Source organism: Eleginops maclovinus, chromosome 14 (assembly GCF_036324505.1).
Source record: "Eleginops maclovinus isolate JMC-PN-2008 ecotype Puerto Natales chromosome 14, JC_Emac_rtc_rv5, whole genome shotgun sequence".
NCBI lineage: Eukaryota > Metazoa > Chordata > Actinopteri > Perciformes > Eleginopidae > Eleginops > Eleginops maclovinus.
The window spans coordinates 4,233,883-4,256,075 of NC_086362.1; the positions used below are offsets into that span (position 1 = coordinate 4,233,883).

At 43.8% G+C, this 22,193-nt stretch overlaps 1 protein-coding gene across 2 annotated transcripts in view; it reads left to right on the top strand.

The window, feature by feature from the left end:
* The window catches only part of chd3 (chromodomain helicase DNA binding protein 3), a 30,126-nt gene that overhangs the window by 5,929 nt on the left and 2,004 nt on the right, over positions 1-22,193 (top strand). Inside the window, exons 6-39 of one of the 2 annotated variants that reach the window (XM_063900995.1) lie at positions 543-676; positions 785-914; positions 1,160-1,359; positions 2,034-2,303; positions 2,446-2,649; positions 2,752-2,975; positions 3,185-3,316; positions 3,411-3,507; positions 3,624-3,815; positions 3,905-4,105; positions 4,580-4,717; positions 4,895-5,016; positions 5,107-5,280; positions 5,439-5,580; positions 6,236-6,367; positions 6,499-6,616; positions 7,761-7,885; positions 8,299-8,530; positions 8,764-8,951; positions 10,032-10,209; positions 10,484-10,549; positions 10,874-10,959; positions 11,363-11,496; positions 11,581-11,725; positions 12,531-12,693; positions 12,789-12,940; positions 13,504-13,690; positions 13,767-13,871; positions 13,952-14,083; positions 15,037-15,145; positions 17,420-17,552; positions 19,064-19,259; positions 19,889-20,052; positions 20,419-20,545. In XM_063900995.1, the coding sequence (XP_063757065.1) occupies positions 543-676; positions 785-914; positions 1,160-1,359; positions 2,034-2,303; positions 2,446-2,649; positions 2,752-2,975; positions 3,185-3,316; positions 3,411-3,507; positions 3,624-3,815; positions 3,905-4,105; positions 4,580-4,717; positions 4,895-5,016; positions 5,107-5,280; positions 5,439-5,580; positions 6,236-6,367; positions 6,499-6,616; positions 7,761-7,885; positions 8,299-8,530; positions 8,764-8,951; positions 10,032-10,209; positions 10,484-10,549; positions 10,874-10,959; positions 11,363-11,496; positions 11,581-11,725; positions 12,531-12,693; positions 12,789-12,940; positions 13,504-13,690; positions 13,767-13,871; positions 13,952-14,083; positions 15,037-15,145; positions 17,420-17,552; positions 19,064-19,259; positions 19,889-20,052; positions 20,419-20,545 (5,232 nt within the window). Of the gene's footprint in view, positions 1-542; positions 677-784; positions 915-1,159; positions 1,360-2,033; positions 2,304-2,445; positions 2,650-2,751; positions 2,976-3,184; positions 3,317-3,410; positions 3,508-3,623; positions 3,816-3,904; positions 4,106-4,579; positions 4,718-4,894; positions 5,017-5,106; positions 5,281-5,438; positions 5,581-6,235; positions 6,368-6,498; positions 6,617-7,760; positions 7,886-8,298; positions 8,531-8,763; positions 8,952-10,031; positions 10,210-10,462; positions 10,550-10,873; positions 10,960-11,362; positions 11,497-11,580; positions 11,726-12,530; positions 12,694-12,788; positions 12,941-13,503; positions 13,691-13,766; positions 13,872-13,951; positions 14,084-15,036; positions 15,146-17,419; positions 17,553-19,063; positions 19,260-19,888; positions 20,053-20,418; positions 20,546-22,193 lie in introns of both variants that reach the window. The other variant, XM_063900994.1, reaches the window with a different exon arrangement.

The following is a 22,193-nucleotide window of genomic DNA, read 5'->3' on the forward strand; positions in this document are numbered from 1 at the left end:
TAAGCAACTCTAATTTAATGAAGCATCTCACAGCGACACACGCATCTACAAAGCTAGTGGCCCAAAACACCGATACCTGCACCACAGATGATAGCTCGCCATCCAGTAGCTATGTACAAGTCCCTGTCTGTTCTACTCATTTCAACTGACTTGTGAAAACTGCTGAAAAATCCAAATTCTTTGACACATAGCAACTATTTTTTTACAGTAACGCAAATAGTTACTTTCCGTGGTAACTAGTTACTTTTATTATAGAGTAATTCAGTTACTGACTCAGTTACTTTTTGGAGCAAGTAGTGAGTAACTATAACTAATTACTTATTTAAAGTAACGTTCCCAACACTGGTCAGGGGTCATCTTTAGGTTTTCTTTCCCAGTTTCCCTTTTGTGCAGAAGTAAAATGAGTGTTAAATTGTGGTTTAAATGATAATATATAAAACAAACTGACCTTATTTACTCTTTATCCTGTGTTTGAACAGGAAATACACTACTTTGTCATTATTTTATGGCAAATTCATTGCATCATGATCTTTTCTATCCAGGCCCTGGCTTCAAAAAGCGCAGTAAAAGTCCTCGAGTGGCAGACAAGAAAAAGGCTGCAGCGAAGGCTAAAAAGATGGCCCCCATTCGAATCAAACTATCGCCCATAGGTGCCAAGAGGAAGAAGAGTTGCTCAGTGAGTACAAAGCTGCTGTCTCCGTTCCAAGTTATGATTCTTTCCCGTTTCTGTTACCTGTCACCTCTTTCTTTTCTCTCCCTTGACTCTATCTTTGTTCCCCGTCAGAGCGAGGACATGGACGAGGAAGAGTCGGAGCAGGAGGACTCGAGCGTTCACAGCTCCTCGGTACGCTCCGACAGCTCGGGCCGCGTCAAGAAAAACAAGCGAGGGCGGCCTGCCAAGAAGAAGAAGAAAAGTACAAGCACTTCCTGCCAGTTATACGCACAATTAGGGCTGGGCATCGATTTGATATTGATAAATTGGTATATGAGATTTGACATAAAGGGTGTTTCCTGGTTTTAAAGGCTGTATTAAAGTAAAATCAAGCCATTTTCTAATTTAGATTGTATGTCTTTGTCCACTAAGCCTTTATCTCCACATTTCTGATCATCATTTCTTATCATTTGTCCTTTTTATGAACATTTTCATTATCATTTTCAGACGTGTCAGGTCTCGCCCCTGCAGTCCCGGGGGAAGAGGAGGGCGACGGCTATGAGACGGACCATCAGGACTACTGCGAGGTATGTCAGCAGGGCGGGGAGATCATCCTGTGCGACACCTGCCCTCGAGCGTACCACCTCGTCTGCCTGGAGCCCGAGCTGGACAAAGCACCCGAGGGCAAGTGGAGCTGCCCGCACTGCGTGAGTACATCAAGAACACTTCCTACTTTATATTGAAGTTCTTGCTCGGTAGCTTTATTTTTCAGCTGTTTTTCAAGGGTCTATTTGGCAGTTAAAAGTGTTTTGTTTTTACTCGCTCGAACACTGGGTGAATAGAGGTTTTGTAGCTGCTTTCAGACAAAGACGGATACCTGAAGTGGTGCTGTAGGTGTAGATCTATTCTGCATTGTCACAAAAATACCCATTGCTCATTCCTTTGGTTTTCAGGACGCAGCTCAATAAACATGTCCTGTTCTGTTAGCTGCATTTGAAGTGGACTGAAAGGGTTTTTAGTTGAGCATGTGCAGGAAAAATACTATTTTTACTTTTACTGGATGGTCTTCACATCAAGGAAGAACTTTTCAAACAAATACATTGTCTAGATCCTCGCAAAATAGCTTAGCTTTGGTTATTTATAGACGTAGACTTAGTATCAGTTGCCGATTTTCAATACTTGCTCGCTGTTTCTATGAGAGAAATACATTTTTTTAAGTAAGTAAAGTAAGTCCGGCTGTTTTCCCCTTAAATAATCCTGCAAGGCCTAAGTTCTTAAGATATCAGTCATTGATACTGTAAAAAATCCCAGTTAACTGGATCGACTTGGTTCCGTTATTCTTAAAATTGAACCCCAAATGAATCGATATTTCCTCCCCCAGGAAAAAGAGGGGATCCAGTGGGAGGCGAAGGACGAGGACTTTGAGGATTTCGAGGAGGACTGCGAGGACAGAGTGATATCCGAGGGCAGGGTGGGGGTCCCCGCCGGCGCCGAGGAGGAGGATGACGACCACATGGAGTTCTGTCGGGTGTGTAAAGACGGAGGTGAGCTGCTGTGCTGCGACACCTGCACCTCCTCCTACCACATCCACTGTCTGAACCCCCCGCTGCCCGAGATCCCCAACGGAGAATGGCTGTGTCCGCGATGCACGGTGAGGCCCAATTACAGGCCCTAATTACAAACAGTTTTTTTTAAACCCCAAATTGATTCAAAGGTGTTGAGGTACCTAATAGACTTCCTCATGATCAGAACACACTCCCAGTATTAAATACTGAGTGTTTTTCCCCCTCTAGTGTCTGCAAATCAAAGGGCGTGTCCAGAAGATCCTCCACTGGCGATGGGGCGAACCTCCGTCTCCCATCCCTGTCCCCCCCGCTCCTGACGCCTCACCTGACGCCCCGCTACCTCCACCCATGAAAGGCAGAGCCGAGAGGGAGTTCTTTGTCAAGTTGACGGGGCAATCCTACTGGCACTGCACCTGGATCACCGAGCTGCAGGTACGCGGGAAGAGGGATGTAAAAGTGACGGTCGAGTTATATTATTTTAAGGCGAGAATTCCCCCAAAATATAATCATCTTCCTCTCCCTCTCCCCCTCCAGCTGGAGATCTTCCACTCGGTGATGTACAGGAACTACCAGAGGAAGACGGACATGGACGAGCCTCCCAGTCTGGATTACGGGTCGGGCGCGGAGGACGAGAACGGCGTGGGGAAGAGCGAGAAGAGGAGGGCCAAGGACCCACAGTACGCCATAATGGACGACAAGTACTACAAATACGGCATCAAGCCGGAGTGGATGATGATCCACCGCATCATCAACCACAGGTGAGGCTCGTCTGTGTATCTGTCTTTAATGTTTACAACCCGTCATTACTTTTATTGAGACCTATAAAAGTAATGTGATCGAGTGCTTAATTACTTGAGTGAATGCCTCGAATGTATTGTTCTGGTTTAAACAAGGCAATCCAGGGTCATCACAGTCTTTATAGTAGGTGTGTTTTACAAAATGGTGCTTTATGGTGTCTCCCTGGCAGTGTGGATAAGAAGGGGACGTACCACTACCTGGTCAAATGGAGAGACCTGACCTACGACCAGTGCACCTGGGAGAGAGACGACATGGACATCCCTGACTTTGCAATTTACAAGAGCAACTACTGGAGTCACAGGTAGGACACCTGCTGTAGTTCGCTTGATATAGTATAATCTGAACATATGCATATCTATTCCTCATTTTTTACACGTTTTGTTTATTACTGACAGAGATGAGATAATGAAGGAGGACCCAGACAAACCCCGGAGGATGAGGAGCAGGAACCAGGAGTGTGAAGAGGAGTCTTTCGCCTCGCCGGTCACTGATGTAAGTTTACTGCAGTTGCATCTGGTCTTATTTGTGGCTGTTTCCAGTCTGTGTTTTACGCCTGTGTCCCAATTAGTGTTTTTAGTCCGTCCTAATGGTTTCCCTTCTCCGTCCAGCCTACGATAAAATACGAGGAGCAGCCCGACTTTGTGACGCTGACGGGGGGGACGCTGCACCTGTACCAGCTGGAGGGTCTGAACTGGCTCCGGTTCTCCTGGGCTCAGGGCACCGACACCATCCTGGCTGATGAGATGGGCCTCGGAAAAACCATCCAGACCATCGTCTTCCTCTACTCGCTCTTCAAAGAGGTACTGGAGCCTCGTGGTGCGTTCAGTGTCTCCTTCCACTGAAAGATACATGTTTGACTTCTTCGTCCCCTTCCTCTCCCGTCCCTCAGGGCCACACTAAGGGTCCGTTCCTGGTCAGCGCCCCGCTCTCCACCATCATCAACTGGGAGAGGGAGTTTGAGATGTGGGCGCCGGACTTCTACGTGGTGACGTACACGGGAGACAAGGACAGCCGCGCCATCATCCGAGAGAACGAGTTCTGCTTCGACGACTCGGCGATCAAAGGAGGGAAGAAGACCTTCAAGCTCAGGGTGAGGAAATAGACGTGACACAGCTGGGACATAAGACATTTTTCAGTTGAAACTGTGGGAATTATTAGATAATATCGTGTTTTTTGTCCTTATTTATTCATTCTTAATGTTGAAAATGTACTGAAAACCAGCAGAATTCGTTGGTTTTACACCTGTGACATTTTTTCAGTGAATTCTTTATTCAATTCATTTTATTCACAAACAATCCTAAGACATAATGGAAATATGTGAGATGGGCCACCCTGATAAACTCTCCTGGGCTTTAGAATAAAGGCCCAAACAATAATCAAAAAGGTATTTAGAATAAATATTACTTGCACATCTAGAATTGGAGAGGTTTCATGTATTTTAGAGACACATTGAAAGCCTCAAAACAGTAAGGAAATACCCTAAAAATTCAACTGTGTGGTGTATTCAAATAATTTACATAACATCTACCCTGTCCTCCTTTTATTTCCTCTTACCTTCCTGCAGAGAGAAGCTACCATCAAGTTCCACGTTCTTCTGACCTCCTATGAGCTGGTGACCATCGACCAGACGGCGCTCAAGTCCATGGACTGGGCCTGTCTGGTGGTGGACGAGGCTCACCGCCTGAAAAACAACCAGTCCAAGGTACTGTAGCTACTGAGTGTGTGTCAGTGAAAATCTATTAATCCTACTATGCAATAACCACAAGCATTTTTGTTTAAAAAGTATTTACATTTGGGTTTAAAAGACTTTACAGTTTCCAAAAATAACGTGTGAGCGCCCTCTGCGGGACAAACGTATAATAAGGATTTCTTTGTGCAGTTTTTCCGGCGTCTGAACGATTATAAGATCGACCACAAGCTGCTGCTGACAGGAACTCCTCTACAGAACAACCTGGAGGAGCTGTTTCACCTGCTCAACTTCCTCACACCCAATCGCTTCAAGTAGGACATCACACCACACACACACACACACAGGTATATTCACTCTTACCCGTGTCACCAGTCCTTCACTCAGTCCATCTCTCTGTACAGTAACCTGGAGGGCTTCCTGGAGGAGTTTGCAGACATCTCTAAGGAGGACCAGATCAAGAAGCTCCACGACCTGCTGGGGCCTCACATGCTGCGGAGGCTGAAGGCCGACGTCTTCAAGAACATGCCGGCCAAGACCGAGCTGATCGTCAGGGTGGAGCTGAGCCCCATGCAAAAGTACGACACAGGGAGGGGTCAGCGGGAAATGAGGACACAGGCGGCTGATTGACAGTTTCATTGGGGGGGATATTAGCCGCAATCCTGTTTTCCAATGATTACATGGTTGTTCTTTCAGTATGTTCTCCTCCATGGTTATTATATTTGTTTGATTACAGAAAATACTACAAGCTGATTCTGACCAAGAACTTCGAGGCTCTGAACTCTAAAGGCGGAGGGAACCAGGTCTCCCTGCTCAACATCATGATGGACCTCAAGAAGTGCTGCAACCACCCCTACCTCTTCCCTGTCGCCTCCATTGTGAGAACCAACACACACAAACAGTTATCCTTAGCAAAACGCTTTTAAAATAGACATAAAAGAAGAAGAAACAATCAAAGTTTGACATTTTTTTGTGCTAATTTCCCTTATTTTCCAACCATTTGCTTTAAACTTGTCCTGAATAGCAGAACAGTGACATCCTGTGGTGATATTCAGCACTTCTTTTGTTCTACATTTATTCTTATGAAGAGGCTTTTTGAGGTTTTCCCTTTCCTGTAGTGTGTTATATAGGTTTTAGTGCATGTAAATGGTCTGCAAAAGCTAAAATCCCAAAGTTCCCTCCATTGGGCTTCTTTTCACTGCTGAAAAACAAATGACATTGTCGTGGATCCGAGACTTTAACACTCACAACATTAATCAATAGAAACTCATTATAATAGACGTATAGACCTCTGTCTTTTGACCTTGGGAGGCGACAGGTCAGTCTTACTCTCCTGGGCTCTGGTTTCAGACAGAGGGTGAAAAGAGGTGCTGCAGCACAGGCAGTGTGAGAAAAAAAAAGAGCTTTTCGAACATTAAAGCATGGAGACATGTCCCAGGAGAGACAATAAATACAAATATGACCCTGAAACTGATCTTAATATGACCTCAGTTGTTTTTTTTTTACTTGAGGACTGGTTTGTGTGTGTTGTAGGAAGCTCAAAAAAACCCTAACGGAGCTTACGAGGGGTCGGCCCTCACTAAGGCCTCTGGGAAACTGACGCTTTTGCAGAAGATGCTGAGGAAGCTGAAAGATCAGGGGCACCGAGTCCTGGTCTTCTCACAGGTACACACGACCATCGCCCTGCGCAGATGTTCAATCAGTCCCTCCAGAATTGGTTTTCCAACGGAGCTCAGGTAACCGAGCATAGGTGAAAACACACAGATCTCACAGCTTGTTCTCTCCTTCCTTTGTAGATGACCAAGATGCTGGATTTACTAGAAGATTTCTTGGATCATGAAGGGTACAAGTATGAGAGAATTGATGGAAGCGTAACGGGAGCGCTGAGACAAGAGGCCATCGACCGCTTCAATGGTGAGATACTGCATGATATGCACTCTGTAACATAACAAGAAATGTAAAGAGATGAGGCATTTTACTTCAGGGCTGCAACTCACACTTATTTTCATTATCGATTAATCTGGTGAAGGTTTTCCACATCATTTCCTTATTGTTAGGGCTTTTAAAGTCCAAATAAGGTCCATCGTAGCTTCCCATAGTCCAAGCAGAGGTCTTTAAAGGACTTGTTTCAGCCCCAAATTAAAAGATGCTCACCTTGAGATGATATAAAACATAAAGAAGTAGAAAAAATACATATTTGAGAAACAGAAGATGTTCTGTTTCTGTCTTAATTCAACGTTGGTTAACACAAGGTCAACAGTGCACGTACTAGATGAGAAAACAGGTACGATTAGAAATTAAAAAGCACTAATTGCTATAAAAGTCCAATAATTTAAGGTATGATTGGATGGAATAAATGACTCAGAGCACTATGCTGTATACCTGCATGTAAAAGGTTATTTGTGTGTAAGTGACGTACCAAAGAGGTTTCATAATGCAAGTGCCGTTACAATACTCTGTTGGATTTGCGGGCTTTTTTTAGACTGCAAAGCTGGATTTCTCTTTGATAATCACGTGTTATATTTCACGAGCAGATGGAGTCAGTCGCTGCAACCTGACTGTCACAAAGGCTGATAAGCGCCGGGTCTCATGCTGGGTTTGTTTTCATGTGGAACCTGGCTTTATCACTAAGCAGCAGCAGTTGGCAACACCTGGCATTAAATCATACAGTAGGAATAGTTTGAGAATATCCACACGGGGAGGAAAAAGTTATGTCAGTTTGTATTTATATAGACCAATATCACGAATGGGGCTCAGGGGGCTTTACAGTCTGAACGACAGACTCTGAGCCTTCGGATAGGAGAGACCTTTAACGGGGGGAAATTGAAGACAATCTTGAAAGACTTTACTGGACTGGAAATGTTCCAATATCAGGCAAATGACCAATATGACAACAAAGAAAGGTATATCCAGTAAAGAACGATAAATCCAAAAATGTACAGGAACTCTTTCAATATGACCCTCCTTCTGAAATAATCTCAATAGTTGCAAAGAAGTTAAAGTCATTAGACAGATTCCATTAATATCCCTGTCTGTGTTCTCTCTCTCTGTCTCTCAGCTCCCGGTGCTTGTCAGTTCTGCTTCCTGCTCTCCACCAGAGCCGGAGGGTTGGGCATCAACCTGGCCACCGCCGACACCGTGGTCATCTTCGACTCGGACTGGAACCCTCACAATGACATACAGGTGCTGAGGAAGACAGCCATTACATACTGCATTACCTTCTGTGTACATTACCTCTTCGGCTTTTGTTTACCAAAATAGGTTTTCATACTCATAAACATGGGAACAACACATGTCAGGAAAGTCCCCAATGAGTCTTAACATGTAGTTTGCTGATTTATTTTCCTTGAATACAAACTCATAAAGCTCTGTTGACTTTGATCTAGGGTTTGAGCCAATATAAAGTTTCTTTTGGCACTTATAAAAGGATATGCAGAGTGTAATCCTTTCCTGTTTTCTATAGTATAATATTACAGGAGAAACATTTTAAAATCAGTTTCCAAAATGGCAAGTACTCCCCAGTTGGACTTATCTTTGGTATAATCCTAAGAACTGTGTCCAAGCCGTTGACCGAGGATTTGTCCGTCTGTGCGCAGGCGTTCAGTCGAGCCCACCGCATCGGGCAGGCCAACAAGGTGATGATTTACCGCTTCGTGACGCGGGCCAGCGTGGAGGAGCGCATCACGCAGGTGGCCAAGAGGAAGATGATGCTGACCCACCTGGTGGTCCGGCCTGGCCTGGGATCCAAAGCCGGATCCATGACCAAACAGGAACTGGACGACATCCTCAAGTTCGGGACAGAAGAGCTCTTCAAGGACGAACTCGAACGTGAGGATGTTTCTGACTATCCAAGGAAAACAGGCTTCACAGTCGAATATAATAGTGATGGAGCTTTAATGTTGGAAGGATTGCTCCCAATAGAGTTGGCTGGTCCCTTTTCCTGAACACATTTGGCTTATTCTGGTTTTATTACAAATATAATTGGTTGACAGGAAAAAGGGGAATCTGTCTGTAAGAACGGGACAAATCCTTTCCTCCTTTTTGAACTCCCTGTGCGGCAGGAATGAGGAATAATACCCCGGGGGATAAAGGGGAGGACGAGGGCAGCGTGATCCACTACGACAGCAGCGCCATCGAGCGGCTGCTGGACCGCAGCCAGGACGACACGGACGACTCGGACGTCCAGAACATGAACGAGTACCTCAGCTCCTTCAAAGTGGCCCAGTACATGGTGCGGGAGGAGGACAAGGTGAGAGGGAGGACCAAATGAGCCTTTATAGATCATTATTAAGATCATTTTCCATTATTTTATTACAGTTACTCACAAACATAGACTTGTCATTTACACGGAGGTAGCATCATCACACAGATATGATACATGAATGAATCGGCCTCAAATCATTAGTGGATTACTTTTCTGATCAAATGACAAAAACATAAATAATTAGAGTTTTCTTTTTAATATATTGAATGCCTTTTTTTGCTGTTAAAGGTCATTTTAAGCTTTTAAAATATCTAAATGTGTTGCCTTTTTATTTGTATTCTGTGATCCTGCACTGAATATTATTTTTGGGGCTTTTGAAGATGTCATCTGAAGTTCTGGCAAATTATAATATTCATTTTTAAGAGCATTTTCTGACTTTTTTAATGCACATGAGACATAAATGATAAAAAAAATATAAAAATAGCGATTTTGTTATAGGGCCATGGGGGAAATAGGAGAAAATATACATTGGAATAGTACATTTATGTCAAAAAATATATCTCCTTTCATGATATCGAGACCGTAAGCCTTTTATCAGCTCTGTAAAAAAGAAGTTGCAGTGAAAATGTCTTGTAACCACATCATATATATTTTTTTGTACTAGAGACATTACATTTTTGTACAGAACTCAGCAAATAATTCTGTATTTTTGGGGAAATGTTCTTATTTTGGGCGGCAGTGGCTCAGTCAGTAGGGACTTGGTCTTGGGACCGAAGGGTCGCCGGTTCACGTCCCGATCGGACCAAAAAAAATATGGAGTGAGCTGGTAGCTGGAGAGGTGCCAGTTCTCCTCCTAGGCCACTGCCGAGGTGCCCTTGAGCAAGGCACCTAACCTCTATCTGCTCCCTTGGCGCCGGGTACCTGGCTGCCTCTCTGCTCTGCCACCTCTCCTCTGCATGTGGTTGTGTGTGCATGTATTTCCTCTGTGTTTGTGCATGTATATCCTCTGTGTGTGTAATGTGTGTCAACACAACAGAGTAGAGAAAAGCAATTTCCCTGTAAGGGATTAATAAAGTATGTCTTCTTCTTCTTCTTCTTATTTGCGTGTTTTTTTTTCTGCTCCAGATCGAGGAGGTCGAGCGAGAGATCATCAAACAGGAGGAGAACGTGGATCCGGATTACTGGGAGAAACTACTGCGGCATCACTACGAGCAGCAGCAGGAGGATCTGGCGAGCAAACTGGGCAAAGGCAAGAGGAACCGCAAGCCCGTCAACTACAACGACGCCGCGCAGGAAGACCAAGGTAGGGACCGGGGCCCGAACCCGGTTCTTGTAAGTTCTAGAAAACACCAAATTCGGCTTAGAACAAAATAGGTTTTTGATGGTAAAATAAACCCCAGGATCCTAACGATTGATTCCACATTTATTTACTGTTGAGATTTCTTCTATTTCTTACTCGAACCTGTTGGATTTAGGATGATGTGTGTTGACCTATTGCTTGCACAGTGGAAGTGAATGGGCCTGGCCTATTGACAGACCACCATGTGCTGTTTCAGAGTGGCATGCTGACATTTCAGATAACCAGTCCGAGTACTCAGTGGGCTCCGAGGAGGAGGACGAAGACTTTGACGATCGGCCAGAAGGTAAGGAGAGATCAAAAGCATGAAACGAGACATCAAAAACCAGTGACAGATGCCTGTAGGAACACACACACACGCACACCGAGCAGGTCTGGGTTGAGTTATTACAAATCGAGTTAACCGTGAGCTGGCAGAGGCGAACGCGCTTTGAGCCAAAAATTGCAAACCTCCTTCCTTCTCCTGAACTTCAGAGAAAAGCGCTCGCAGCATTTCAGAAGTTGTTTTGATGTATCGACGAAATACTCACTGTAAATTTCGGGGAAAAGTCTCCCTCCCCCTTGCATCTTGTTTTCCTCTCTTTCACCGAACGCTCTTTTGTACCCGCAGGTCGAAGGCAGTCGCGCCGCCAGCTGAGGAATGAGAAGGATAAACCTCTGCCTCCTCTCCTGGCCAGAGTGGGAGGAAACCTTGAGGTCTCTGCTCCTGCCTTCACTTTGTGTTATTGTGATAAGACTGGATCCTGACAAGCTTGTTTTGAATCAAACTCAGATATTTCTCTAACAGCCTTAAGTCGGAGATGGCAGCGAGGCTATAACATCTCCAAAACCTCTGCTTATTCATCATCCTTCAATTGGTGGCTTATATAACGCTTTGCTTTGTTCAAAAGTAGACTCAAAGTTTATTTTACCGTCATTATGCAGTCAGAGAAATTCTATTAAGGCCTTGGGAAGTTTGAGAAAGACACACTTTCTCATCCTGACAGTTTTATTCAAAGTCTTCCAGATTAATACCTCCATTATTCCCAGCTTAAGTGCCGTTAGTGCCAGCTTCCCTGAGGATAAATAAACTGTTAGAATATGCTGTGATTTTCCACAGGTGCTGGGCTTTAACACACGCCAGCGAAAGGCATTCCTGAACGCCGTGATGCGCTGGGGGATGCCCTCTCAGGACGCTTTCTCCTCCCAGTGGCTGGTCAGAGACCTCAGGGGCAAGACGGAGAAAGAGTTCAAGTAAGGAAACACTCTGTACCTCGATATTATCTCCGTTTCTATTCACTCTCATATACATCTCCTCTTCTTCTCCTCCCCCGCCAGAGCTTACGTGTCTCTCTTCATGCGTCACCTGTGCGAGCCGGTGGCTGACGGGGCCGAGACGTTCGCAGACGGCGTGCCGAGGGAGGGCTTGTGTCGCCAGCCGGTCCTCACCCGCATCGGCGTCATGTCTCTCGTCAAGAAGAAGGTTAGACCGATGCTGCTGGCTTCCTAAGTGAGGACAAGTGTGGGGAATAATGAAAGCTAGGACACTTAAACGTCTCATCCTTAATATTTCAGTCCGGGTTGATTTTACGACACTTTACAGCTTTAATTCCACAAGAAACTCCTTGTGCAGGGAGCGAAAAATGCTAAAATACAAACACATTTTTGATTAATGATGGCTGTAAGTGCAAAAGTCAGTTACACATGCCTTCAGTTTCCTTTAATTCCTTCCCAATAAAAGCTGACCCAGTTTGAATTAGCAATTACTTCTAATACTAAGTAAGAAATGGACATCTATTTAATCAATAACACGAGCATTTTATTCTTTGAATCCTCTCCAAATGTATAGGTAGGTATTTAAAACCCACTGCGGAAATGGCGTACTCCATTACTAACAATTAAAACGTTAACGTTACCAAAAACAGTCTGCTTGGTAAAAATATCAAGGAATAAATCAGTAGTTTGTCTACAGGCTCTTGTCAAGTCAAAGAAATATTTTATTCAAAGAAATATAATCTTCAGGTCGTAAATAAAATGTCAGAGGTCTTTCTCTAGTGATGAAATCAACCATGACATCCTGAGAGATGTTCTGATTATTCTATTACTGTCAGCTCGCCAAACATCTGCGATCCAGTTTTACGTCCAACCTGTTGAAACGGGCCGACATGCCGATCTGCTATCTCTGCCAGCGGGTGATTTACCGCCAGGCGAGCGGGGCATGTGGGGGGTGAGTTTGAATAAGGCTTGGCAAGCGAACGCATGCCAAGCTTTTTTTATTTTGCGTCCAGATCCAGGAGTTCGAGCACATCAACGGCCGCTGGAGCCTCCCAGAGCTCAAGCCGGAGGTCATGGTGGACAAATCCTCCTCCAGGGCGTCCTCTCCGGCCATGAAGACCACCACCCCCACCCCAGAGGCCAGCTACAACAACACACCTTGCACCTCCAAGCCAGGTAACACTTTCACTACATCCAGCAGGGGGCGCTCCAAGTAAAGGACAGCCGACATAGTTATAACTGCATCTAACGTGCATTGTGTGCTTGGGCAGCCACCCCTGCTCCATCAGATAAGATGGAGAAGAACGGGAAAGAGGAGGACAAAGAGGAAGCGGAGGCCTCATCCGACAGAGAGAAAGCAAAGGAGAAAGAGAGGGATGATGGGAAAGAGGGGGAGAGTAACAGCACTGCAGACCCTGAAGAGGTGGGACACAGTCAGAGAACATGTTTTTATTCTGTGGTTTTCACAGCAGTGTTGCAATATGTTCTTCAGCAATTTTTTGTTGTTACATTTTTTTTAATTTTAGTTTTTGCATCTTTTTTAAGACTGTAAAAGTGAAGCCTGTATTCGCATGCATTTTACCACAGTTCCCATTAACCGTACGTTATTTTGAATTAGTTTCCAAAGCATGCCATCCCTTTTTCGTCTGCCAGTCAGTGCTTTCTGTTCCCTTTCATACAGCTTGAAGAGAAACATACATTGTTAACGCTTGGCAAAGACTTTAAATAACTTCTGCTTTCAATGGAATTTCAGCAGTATACTCATATCATATTAAAATCAATGGAAACTGCCTGTAAGGTACAGAAAAACAATCAAAACCACTACAGCATGCTCTGGAAAAATGATCTTTCAGGATGTTAATGGAATCAATAGCAAAACACTGATGTGGTCTGTTTGAAATCTATATTTAAAGCTGACATTTGAAGATTTTATCAAACAACGAATGAAAAACAAACTGGGTGAGTGACAGCGTGTTGCTTTCTCAGATTTCCTCTCCGACGAAAGACTCATCACAAACGGCGTCACCGAGTCAAAAAAGCGAAGGCAAAGAGGACAGCGAGCTGAAGGAGGAGGAGAAGAAAGAGACGAGTGACGCCACACCAGAGGAGAAAAAAGACCAAGAGGAGAGGAGAGAGGAGACACAACAAGAGGAGGTTAAAGAGGAGAAATCAGGTCAGTATGAAAACACAGAACAGGAAGTCGGGTTGTTATGGTTCCACGCTAATGTACGGTTTTATTCCTGCTAAAGGAGAAAAGACGGAGGAGAAGGACAAAGAGAAGCGGGAAGAAGCACCAACAGCGAGCGACACGACGGACGCCAAGGAAAAGCCTGAGGTGTCTGACGTCAAGAAAGGTACGCTTCGATGAGAAGAAAACTAACAGAGAAAGAGTTATTTTGCATAATGACTCATTTGCCGTCTTTTTCGATGACAGAGGAAGTCAAAGGTGAAAGGGATGCTGGGAAAGAAGTGAGAGCAGTGAGGGAGGATGCGCCCAGGGGAAACGGGAGGCCTCCCATCGAGCGACCTCGCTTTATGTTCAACATCGCAGACGGCGGCTTCACAGGTCAGAACTGATTAACCTGCAGCGTTTACGAACAAATATACGACTTTCATCTCTTTCAACAACTTTAACAGCTACGTTTACCTCTTCAACATTTAGTACGGGTATTTTAGCTATCTAATATTCATCTTGAGTTCATAAAAGGGCAATTCTCTTTTTAAGAAATAGTTAATCTAATGGAAATGAGGTACAAACAATTTAAAGATCCCCTAAATATTTTCCCAGGCGCTTCTATTTAATTGACTGCCAGGTTGGATGTCATTTCCTGTCACAGTTTTGACTTCAATGTTGACAAAAATTCTATTTACAAGTTATTCAATTATAATTATGGCCACCCAGACAGGACAACAGTTCAATAATAGCCTCTAGCTAATGTAGAAGCAAGGAGGCAGTTATGTTTTCCAGGTCAGGCTTCCTTTTTTTCTATTTAGTTTTTCTAAACATACAAAAATTGAAGTCTAGGACATTACAGCACAATCAGTGAAAGGAGAAATGCAATGCTACTCTTAATCGTGCGTAAAAAACTATAAAAAGCTATTTTTTTTGTAGAATACTTGCCTCAGATCCCAGGAAATATGTTTGCAGACCTCTAACGCTTTAATATTCACCCATTAAATGTAGTTTATACACAGAAATTATAAATAAATATCATTTTTTCTCTCGAATAAAAACAATACAGAAGCCCTGAAGCCGAGGACAGAAAGGTGAAAAGGCAACAATAACTTAATAACATGTCCAAACAAGCGTCTAAGCAGTCCAAACAACGTAAAGCCACGACTCAAGCAAACAAAACATTCCCGTTGCTTTTCCGAGCGCGTGTACGAAAGCCAAAAACATCTCTCGGCCTTGATCACAAACCCAGAAAAGCTCTGTGTTTCGTGGAAACACCTGCAGCCAGGTTTCAGCCGGCTCAGCACTTTGAGTCATTTTTAGCTCCTGTTGGCTTCTCTCCGCAGAGCTGCACACTCTCTGGCAGAACGAAGAGCGTGCTGCCATCTCCTCGGGGAAGATGAACGAGATCTGGCACCGCCGACACGACTTCTGGCTGCTGGCGGGAATCGTGATGTATCCTTGAAGGCGGTTGCCCGAGCGATGACCCCGCTGTGTTTATTTTCCTATAAGCCCGCCGAAGCCCAGCGTAATAAGTCAACAAGGCAGCCAGAGCTGGGTAAACAGCAAACTGTGCGCTGGAAGCCAATGCAGTGGGTCATTTAGTTCATGTTGCTCCCTCTATTACGGTAATTAAGGCCATGCAGGATTCATATAAACTGTGTTTGCACCATTCTGTAAGATAATCACAAGGTCCATTTACTCTGAAGTGAAAGGGGTTGGGGGGGGGGGGGGCAGGATATATGTGTATCAGAAGCTGCCTGGAACCTTTTTGTGCTAAAATAACTGCACATTCAACAGATTTTGGGCTCAACATGTTATTTCTATAGGGTCAAATAGAGATAGATACCACTATTATGTATGTAGCTTGAAGGCATGGACACACAGCTGGTAAAACACTTGAAAAAATGTGTAAAAAAACCCATTCTTGTCTTTACATTTATGATATGTACGAGTTAAAACAAAAAATTATGTAAATGTTCATCCGTGGGTATATTTTTGTTTATTTGGACGGTTACATGCTGCTATTGCGACATACACCTACTCCGACATTGACCTCTAATTTTTAAACGTGGCACTACTAGTGGCGGCACTTCTCTCTTAAGTGGAAGCATTCGGAGCGGTAGTTGACACTGTCAGACACGCAGGGCCCCCCGCCTCCCTCATAGAAGCTTCTGATAGCCCTCCCGAATCCACCGCCACTGCTCCTCCATGTCTCTCCATCGTCATCCCATCGGCTCCGGTCTACAGCTCCGCAGAATTGGGAGCAGCCTCGACGGCTTGCATAGCTTCAACTTTCTTTGAGCGACTCCCTTGCAGATCGGATGCAGGGCGAAATTGAGTGCCAACCAGTCAGTGCATCCATTACAACAATAGGCTATATTATATCATACAAAATAAACTGAATATGTTAAAAATGTACATTTAAAAAAGACACACAAACAAAAATGAAAGAAAGACGAAGCCCCGACGCGCCTGAGACTGTCGGAATGGCGGTACTAAAATTGTGTCGCATGTCGTAATAGGGGTAAGTCGGAATAGGGGTATGTCGTAATAGGGGTATGTCGGAATAGGGTGATTTCGGAATAGAGGTTGCACCCCTATTTGGACAGTGCCAAGCTAAGTGTTTCCCCTTGCTATATGCTAGTTTTTTTGCTAATGGCCGTGCTAAGCTTCTCTTAGTTCTAGCTCTATACTTAATGCTTTCTTTTCATCTAATAAAGCAAACAAAGATATTTTCCAAAAGTTTTAATACTAACATTGGTCACAGATTATCCAATTATTATTGTGTTCCCTCACGGAGTTAGTGCAGTAAAACACAAAGCTCTCAGAATTTTGAGCAGCATTCACACGATTCCGTTCCGTTAACGCTTGCGGAGGACATGTCTGGCGCTTGGGGTTAACGCGACCAATCACATTAATCTCCCGCCTGGCTCCGGACACTCAAAGCAAAAAAGCCCACTTTCTAGAGCTCGATTATTGCGAAAAATGGATTTATACGAGAAACATTTATGGCATTAATGTGTATGGCGCTATTTTATGCAGCATGCCATGCTAGCTTGATATACTGTATATGCCTGCTAGCTGTCCATTCAATGTTAAAACGAAGTACACTGGATGTATACTCCCCAAACAGGCGAATACATACCAGTTTCACCCACTGTCTCTGCCACCTCCCTCCGTGCCTGGTTCCTCCTGTTTGTGGTCGTACAAAACCGGGTGATTCCTACAGTTATTATAATTTTTTCATCCATTTCTTTGTAAATGAGGAAATGAGTCGAGCTATGGCTCTCACGGCATTTTTACATACACGTGATTTGATTGGCTGGCGCTTCGGTCAACGCTCGAAAAGTTGAACTTCTCTCAACTTTCGACGCGAGCAACGGAGCCGACGCGACGGAACCACAATGCAGTTCAGCATTCACAGTGAATGTGGACGTCCGTTAACGGAACGGAACCGTGTGTAACGCGCCGTTTGTCAGAAATTCTCAGAATTCTGACTTTTTTCAGAACTTCTCAGAATGAGAGGCAGCTTTGTGTTCAGATGTATAGACTGCTAATACTGAGCTGACAAATAACAGCATGTTATTCATCCAGTTTTACTGCTGGTTTCTTTGTCTTTATGTTTCTGCTTCACTGGTGTTCTACGTAGCCTCCCTGTGATGTTTCTTTTATCATGTTGGATACACTGTCTCCTGTGTGTTATGTAACCCTTGACCTCGGAGCCAGTCACGGCTACGCCCGGTGGCAGGACATCCAAAACGACCCGCAGTTCGCCATCGTCAACGAACCTTTCAAGTCGCAGGCAAATAAGGGCAACTTCTTGGAGATGAAGAACAAGTTTCTGGCTCGACGATTCAAGGTGAGACGTAGCTACAGCTTCACTTTGGGTTTAAAGGGGCCCTGTCTGAAACGCCACCATTGGACTCCTTTGTTTACTTCCTTAATGTAGCGACATCACTATGTAACACTTGCGCTTGAGTTGGCTAGCTCTCCAACACATTGTACGTGGTAGGCTAAGGGGCGGGACACCTCTAAGCAGTTGACCAATCACAACAGAGCCGGCCAACTAACAAATCAAAGCAGACTGGGCTCTGGTTTCAGACAGAGGGGGAAAAGAGGGCCTGCAGTGTGAGAAAAATAAAGAGCTTTTTGAACATTAAAGTATGGAAACATGTCCCAGTAGGAACAAAATACAAATATGAGCCTGAACATGAGCATAACAGGGGCCCAGATCAAACCTACATGACAGGACAGTTTTGAATGCTCAATCCGTGAACCAGAGACAAACTATTTCAGTCACATTTCTCAGCGTCTTCCATCACCTGACCGATGCCCCTAGACCCACATACTGGCTGACCGCTGCATTTCTGGAAGAGCCCTCATCCTGTTTTTGAGCCGCTCACATGTTTCAGATCCTTCCCGCAACATCCTCATTTACTGTATCTCCGTCTCTTCCACATTTCTCGTTATCTCTCTTGCTAAATAATAGTAGTTTTTTTTTGTAAGTCTGTCATCATGATTGCGCAAACCAGCGCTGAATAATAAAAAAAGTCTAAAAGGAAAATTTTGATAATGGTTTATTTAGCCCATTTAATATACAAAAATAAACAAACATACAGAAAAAAATGATTAATATATGAAATACACATATATTAAAAAATATAGAAATAATTGAATAAATACATATTAATTATTAATAATAAGATACCATAGTTTTTATTTGTCTTTATATTTGAAATGTATTTATTATTTTATACATTTCTCACTGTATACCGTATTTCTTTCTTTACTCTTTTTTTATATATTATTTATTTCAACATGTTTACAGTTATTGCTCTTTCTAAATATTTGCGGGATTTTGGGGAAATATGCAATCGAGAAAGCACAGTTCAGCACAAAATAAAACACATATTTCCCATCAGTATGATTTAAGGTTTTCTCTCTCTTGTGCAACACATTTACAGCAAATTGCGTCTTTTTGTGCGGAAAAATCTGAATCACTGTTTAAATTTCAAAATACTTTACTGTTAATGTTTCCATGCCAACAAGGGAACACGCGGACATCCTATTTTTCTAACGATTTATTCTCATGGTATTATGAGAAAGAACAAATAAGGACAGTTGGTGGACACCTTGGCCTTTCAAGGAATAGCCAAAGGGAAAAGAATGGGGACAAATAAAAGTATAGATGTATACATAAATAACGTATCAATATATATAGATCATTACACGCACTTTTTATAGTTTGTATAGTCTGGCCAGCAAATGCATCAAGTCTTAACAAACTTGTGGAATTAAATTACAAGTGTGGTTTTGGTCTAATTTTACACGCAAGAAAAACCCTCATTATCTGACCCCGTTGTCGTGCAGCTGTTGGAGCAGGCGCTGGTGATCGAGGAGCAGCTCCGGCGGGCGGCATACCTGAACATGACCCAGGACCCCAGCCACCCGGCCATGGCGCTGAACGCCCGCTTCACAGAGGTGGAGTGTCTGGCCGAGTCACACCAGCACCTCAGCAAGGAGTCGCTGGCGGGAAACAAGCCCGCCAACGCCGTCCTCCACAAAGGTCGGAAAGTTCCTCTTTTACATCCGTCTGTAATGGAAAAAAAACCACACATTTGGGCCAAAACAGCCACACAGATAAGTGAGAGAGATTGGCTAACAGATAATCACAAGCATAACATAAAATAGATCAACACTTCAGACAAACTGTGGTGCAATCAGTCTTCCTTCCTGCTTCAGTAAAGCCAAGCAGATAAAGTTACACGCTGTTATGTGATCGCTCCAAACATTTCCTCACTGCCTCCCTGGCAAGCCTGACCTTGTTTATATTGTGCCCGTTGAAAGGATAACACCCTCAGTGCACTTCTGCTCTTGTGTTTCTGCACGTTACGCCGCTTATAAACCTATTTATCAAATGGATCTGTAGTTAATTCCCTGTAGGGATCTGATGACAGAGTGACAGGATAATAAAGGACAGGAACAGATCCTTTTGTGAAGAGAAAACGCTCATTATAACCTTTCCGAAAGACCTTTGAGATGAGACGTTTACAGTCTATTTATAGCACCCTGACCCTGTCAATAAGATCGTAACATTTCTAATGAAAATAATCGGGGGCGAAATAACCAGGAAGTAGGAGCTCAAATGTGAAATTGTGGATTGGAAGTCATTGATGTCTGTTTTGGTGCTTGCAGTGCTGAACCAGCTGGAGGAGCTGCTGAGCGACATGAAGGCCGACGTGACCCGCCTCCCCGCCACGCTGTCCAGAGTCCCGCCGATCGCCGCACGCCTGCAGATGTCCGAGAGGAGCATCCTCAGCCGACTGGCCAGCAAGGGCACCGAGACGCACATCCCCCCGGTCAGCAACTATCAAACACACACACACACACACACTTTAACAGACTGTGTAGAAACACGTTTATTTAAGTACTGTATTTGGAATTGGAGTACATTAACCAAATACTTTTACTTAATCTGGTGTACCATAAAAACCTCAGCCACACTCACAAGTTAAAACCCGCCTGCCTTCAGTGGGAAAATTACAAATGGAGGGCGGCCAATGAAAACACAGCGAGCCCATTATCCTGTCACCCACCTGTGGAGTTCATGTGCTGAGTCAGCAGATTTATTTGCCGGCTTACATCATCTAAAAGTGATTTGTCTTATTTATCGTATTATTATATCCTCTGTTTATTTAAATCACAACCTCTGTTCCTCCGTGCAGCCCATTCCCCCGGGACCCTACGCAACCCCTCACAACTACGGAGCCCCCTTCACCCCCGCCCCCCCGAGCGCCCTACTCATGGGAGGGGCCAACTACAGTCAGATGCCGCCAGGATCCTTCTTATCAGGTCAGTTTTCAAAGCTTTTTACACATCTTTATTTACTACTATGTCACAAACGTAGAGAGTTCCAACTTGGACCTTCATTTCCTGTGTTTTTCTAAGTCCAAGTGATTAATGAGTATATCATTTAAGAAATTGGTCCATTATTGAGCAAGAGCACTGTCTAGACAGCTGTGATTTATGTCTATTAGGGCAATTGTGCACCATAAAATTGTTATTTTTATTCTAAAAGTGAGTGTTTTTGCTGTTGACAGGCTCTTATTGTTAATGTGGACATACATTGACAGTGTAGCATCTGCCAATAGGATGAATTTGCAGACCTCTTGCTCAATAGTGGTCCAATTTCATAAATGTTTGTCCCTGTTAGTCTCTCAAAAACATGGGAAAATAGAGTCCAGTTTGAAAAGAAGCCAGAATAGAAGGGATCTCAAAGTTTATTAAATTATCAAATATGTGAGACTGAATTACAGGTAAATAATGGCATAAAAAATCTACATTTTTATATAAATGTGCAGCGTTTTGGGTTTGATATCTCTGCCGGTGTGTGGAAAAGTGTTTTTAGAAATTGCTTAAGGGAGACCTTTAAGTCTGCACATGCGGGGGCAGGTGTGTGTGTGTGGGTGTGAGAGCGAGTGGGGTGGACGTGTCCCAGTCAATCAAAACAATAATTATAGTATTCGATATAATTCTCACAAGAATACCTGTGTGTTTGATCTGTCGGCAGTTTAACCCTGATTTATGCCTCCTTGGAGGTAAATGATTGCCTTGTCGTTCTTGGTGATAAAAGATAATTATGGGAAGATTTGGACAGGAAACGGCTTCAATCGCTCAAGCAAGTAGACATGTTTAAAGGGGCATTCCGCTCATTTGACACAAAGTATTGTTAATTCATTGTTAAAAGGGCTTTTATTTTAGCCTCTGAAAGCTGTTGTGTCATGACCTCTGGAGGAGAAAATAACCCCGGTGATGTCATAGTGATGTCATCAGGGTGCTTGGGTTTGGAGACTACTGATTAATAAAGCCTGCACTACAAACACACAGTATGGGGTTTGTCAAATGCAAGTGAGTAGGCGCTGACAAAGGACTGGGTTGCATTATGGGAAATGTAGGATCTAGTGTTTTTGGAGCCACACTAAAGCGCCTGAAGACAGGAATATTTTGGGCCTGTGCTGCTATGATTGCAATGCATTGTTTGCAAGTCTCACAACTTTGTGGAAGCTAAATAATAAATAACTGCTTTACATTTACTTTGTGATAGAGGGAAAGGAATTCAGCAAGGAGCTCTGCACACACATTTCTTTTTACAATCACCAATCTATAGCAGAATCAGGAATCTGTGTGAGAAAACACAAGCAGCTGAAGCTCAGCAATCACAGTCGTTTTGGTCTCTTGATGATGGGCAGTTGGAAATGTTTCTTCTATTTAAAGATCTCATCTGAGGAATTGCATCTTTATATGGTTATGTTGTTGTGGAAAAACATTCAGAATCAGAATGACTGCTCCTGGGAGTTTCAGGAGAATTCCTGCGCACCAACGTGTTGTGATGGAGAGCTATTGAATGCTTAGATTTCACTATAATCCTCTAATATGTGAGGAATAAGCACTACCTGATGGATTCTAAAGCGAGACTGCTTTAAGCACTTTGAGTCGACAC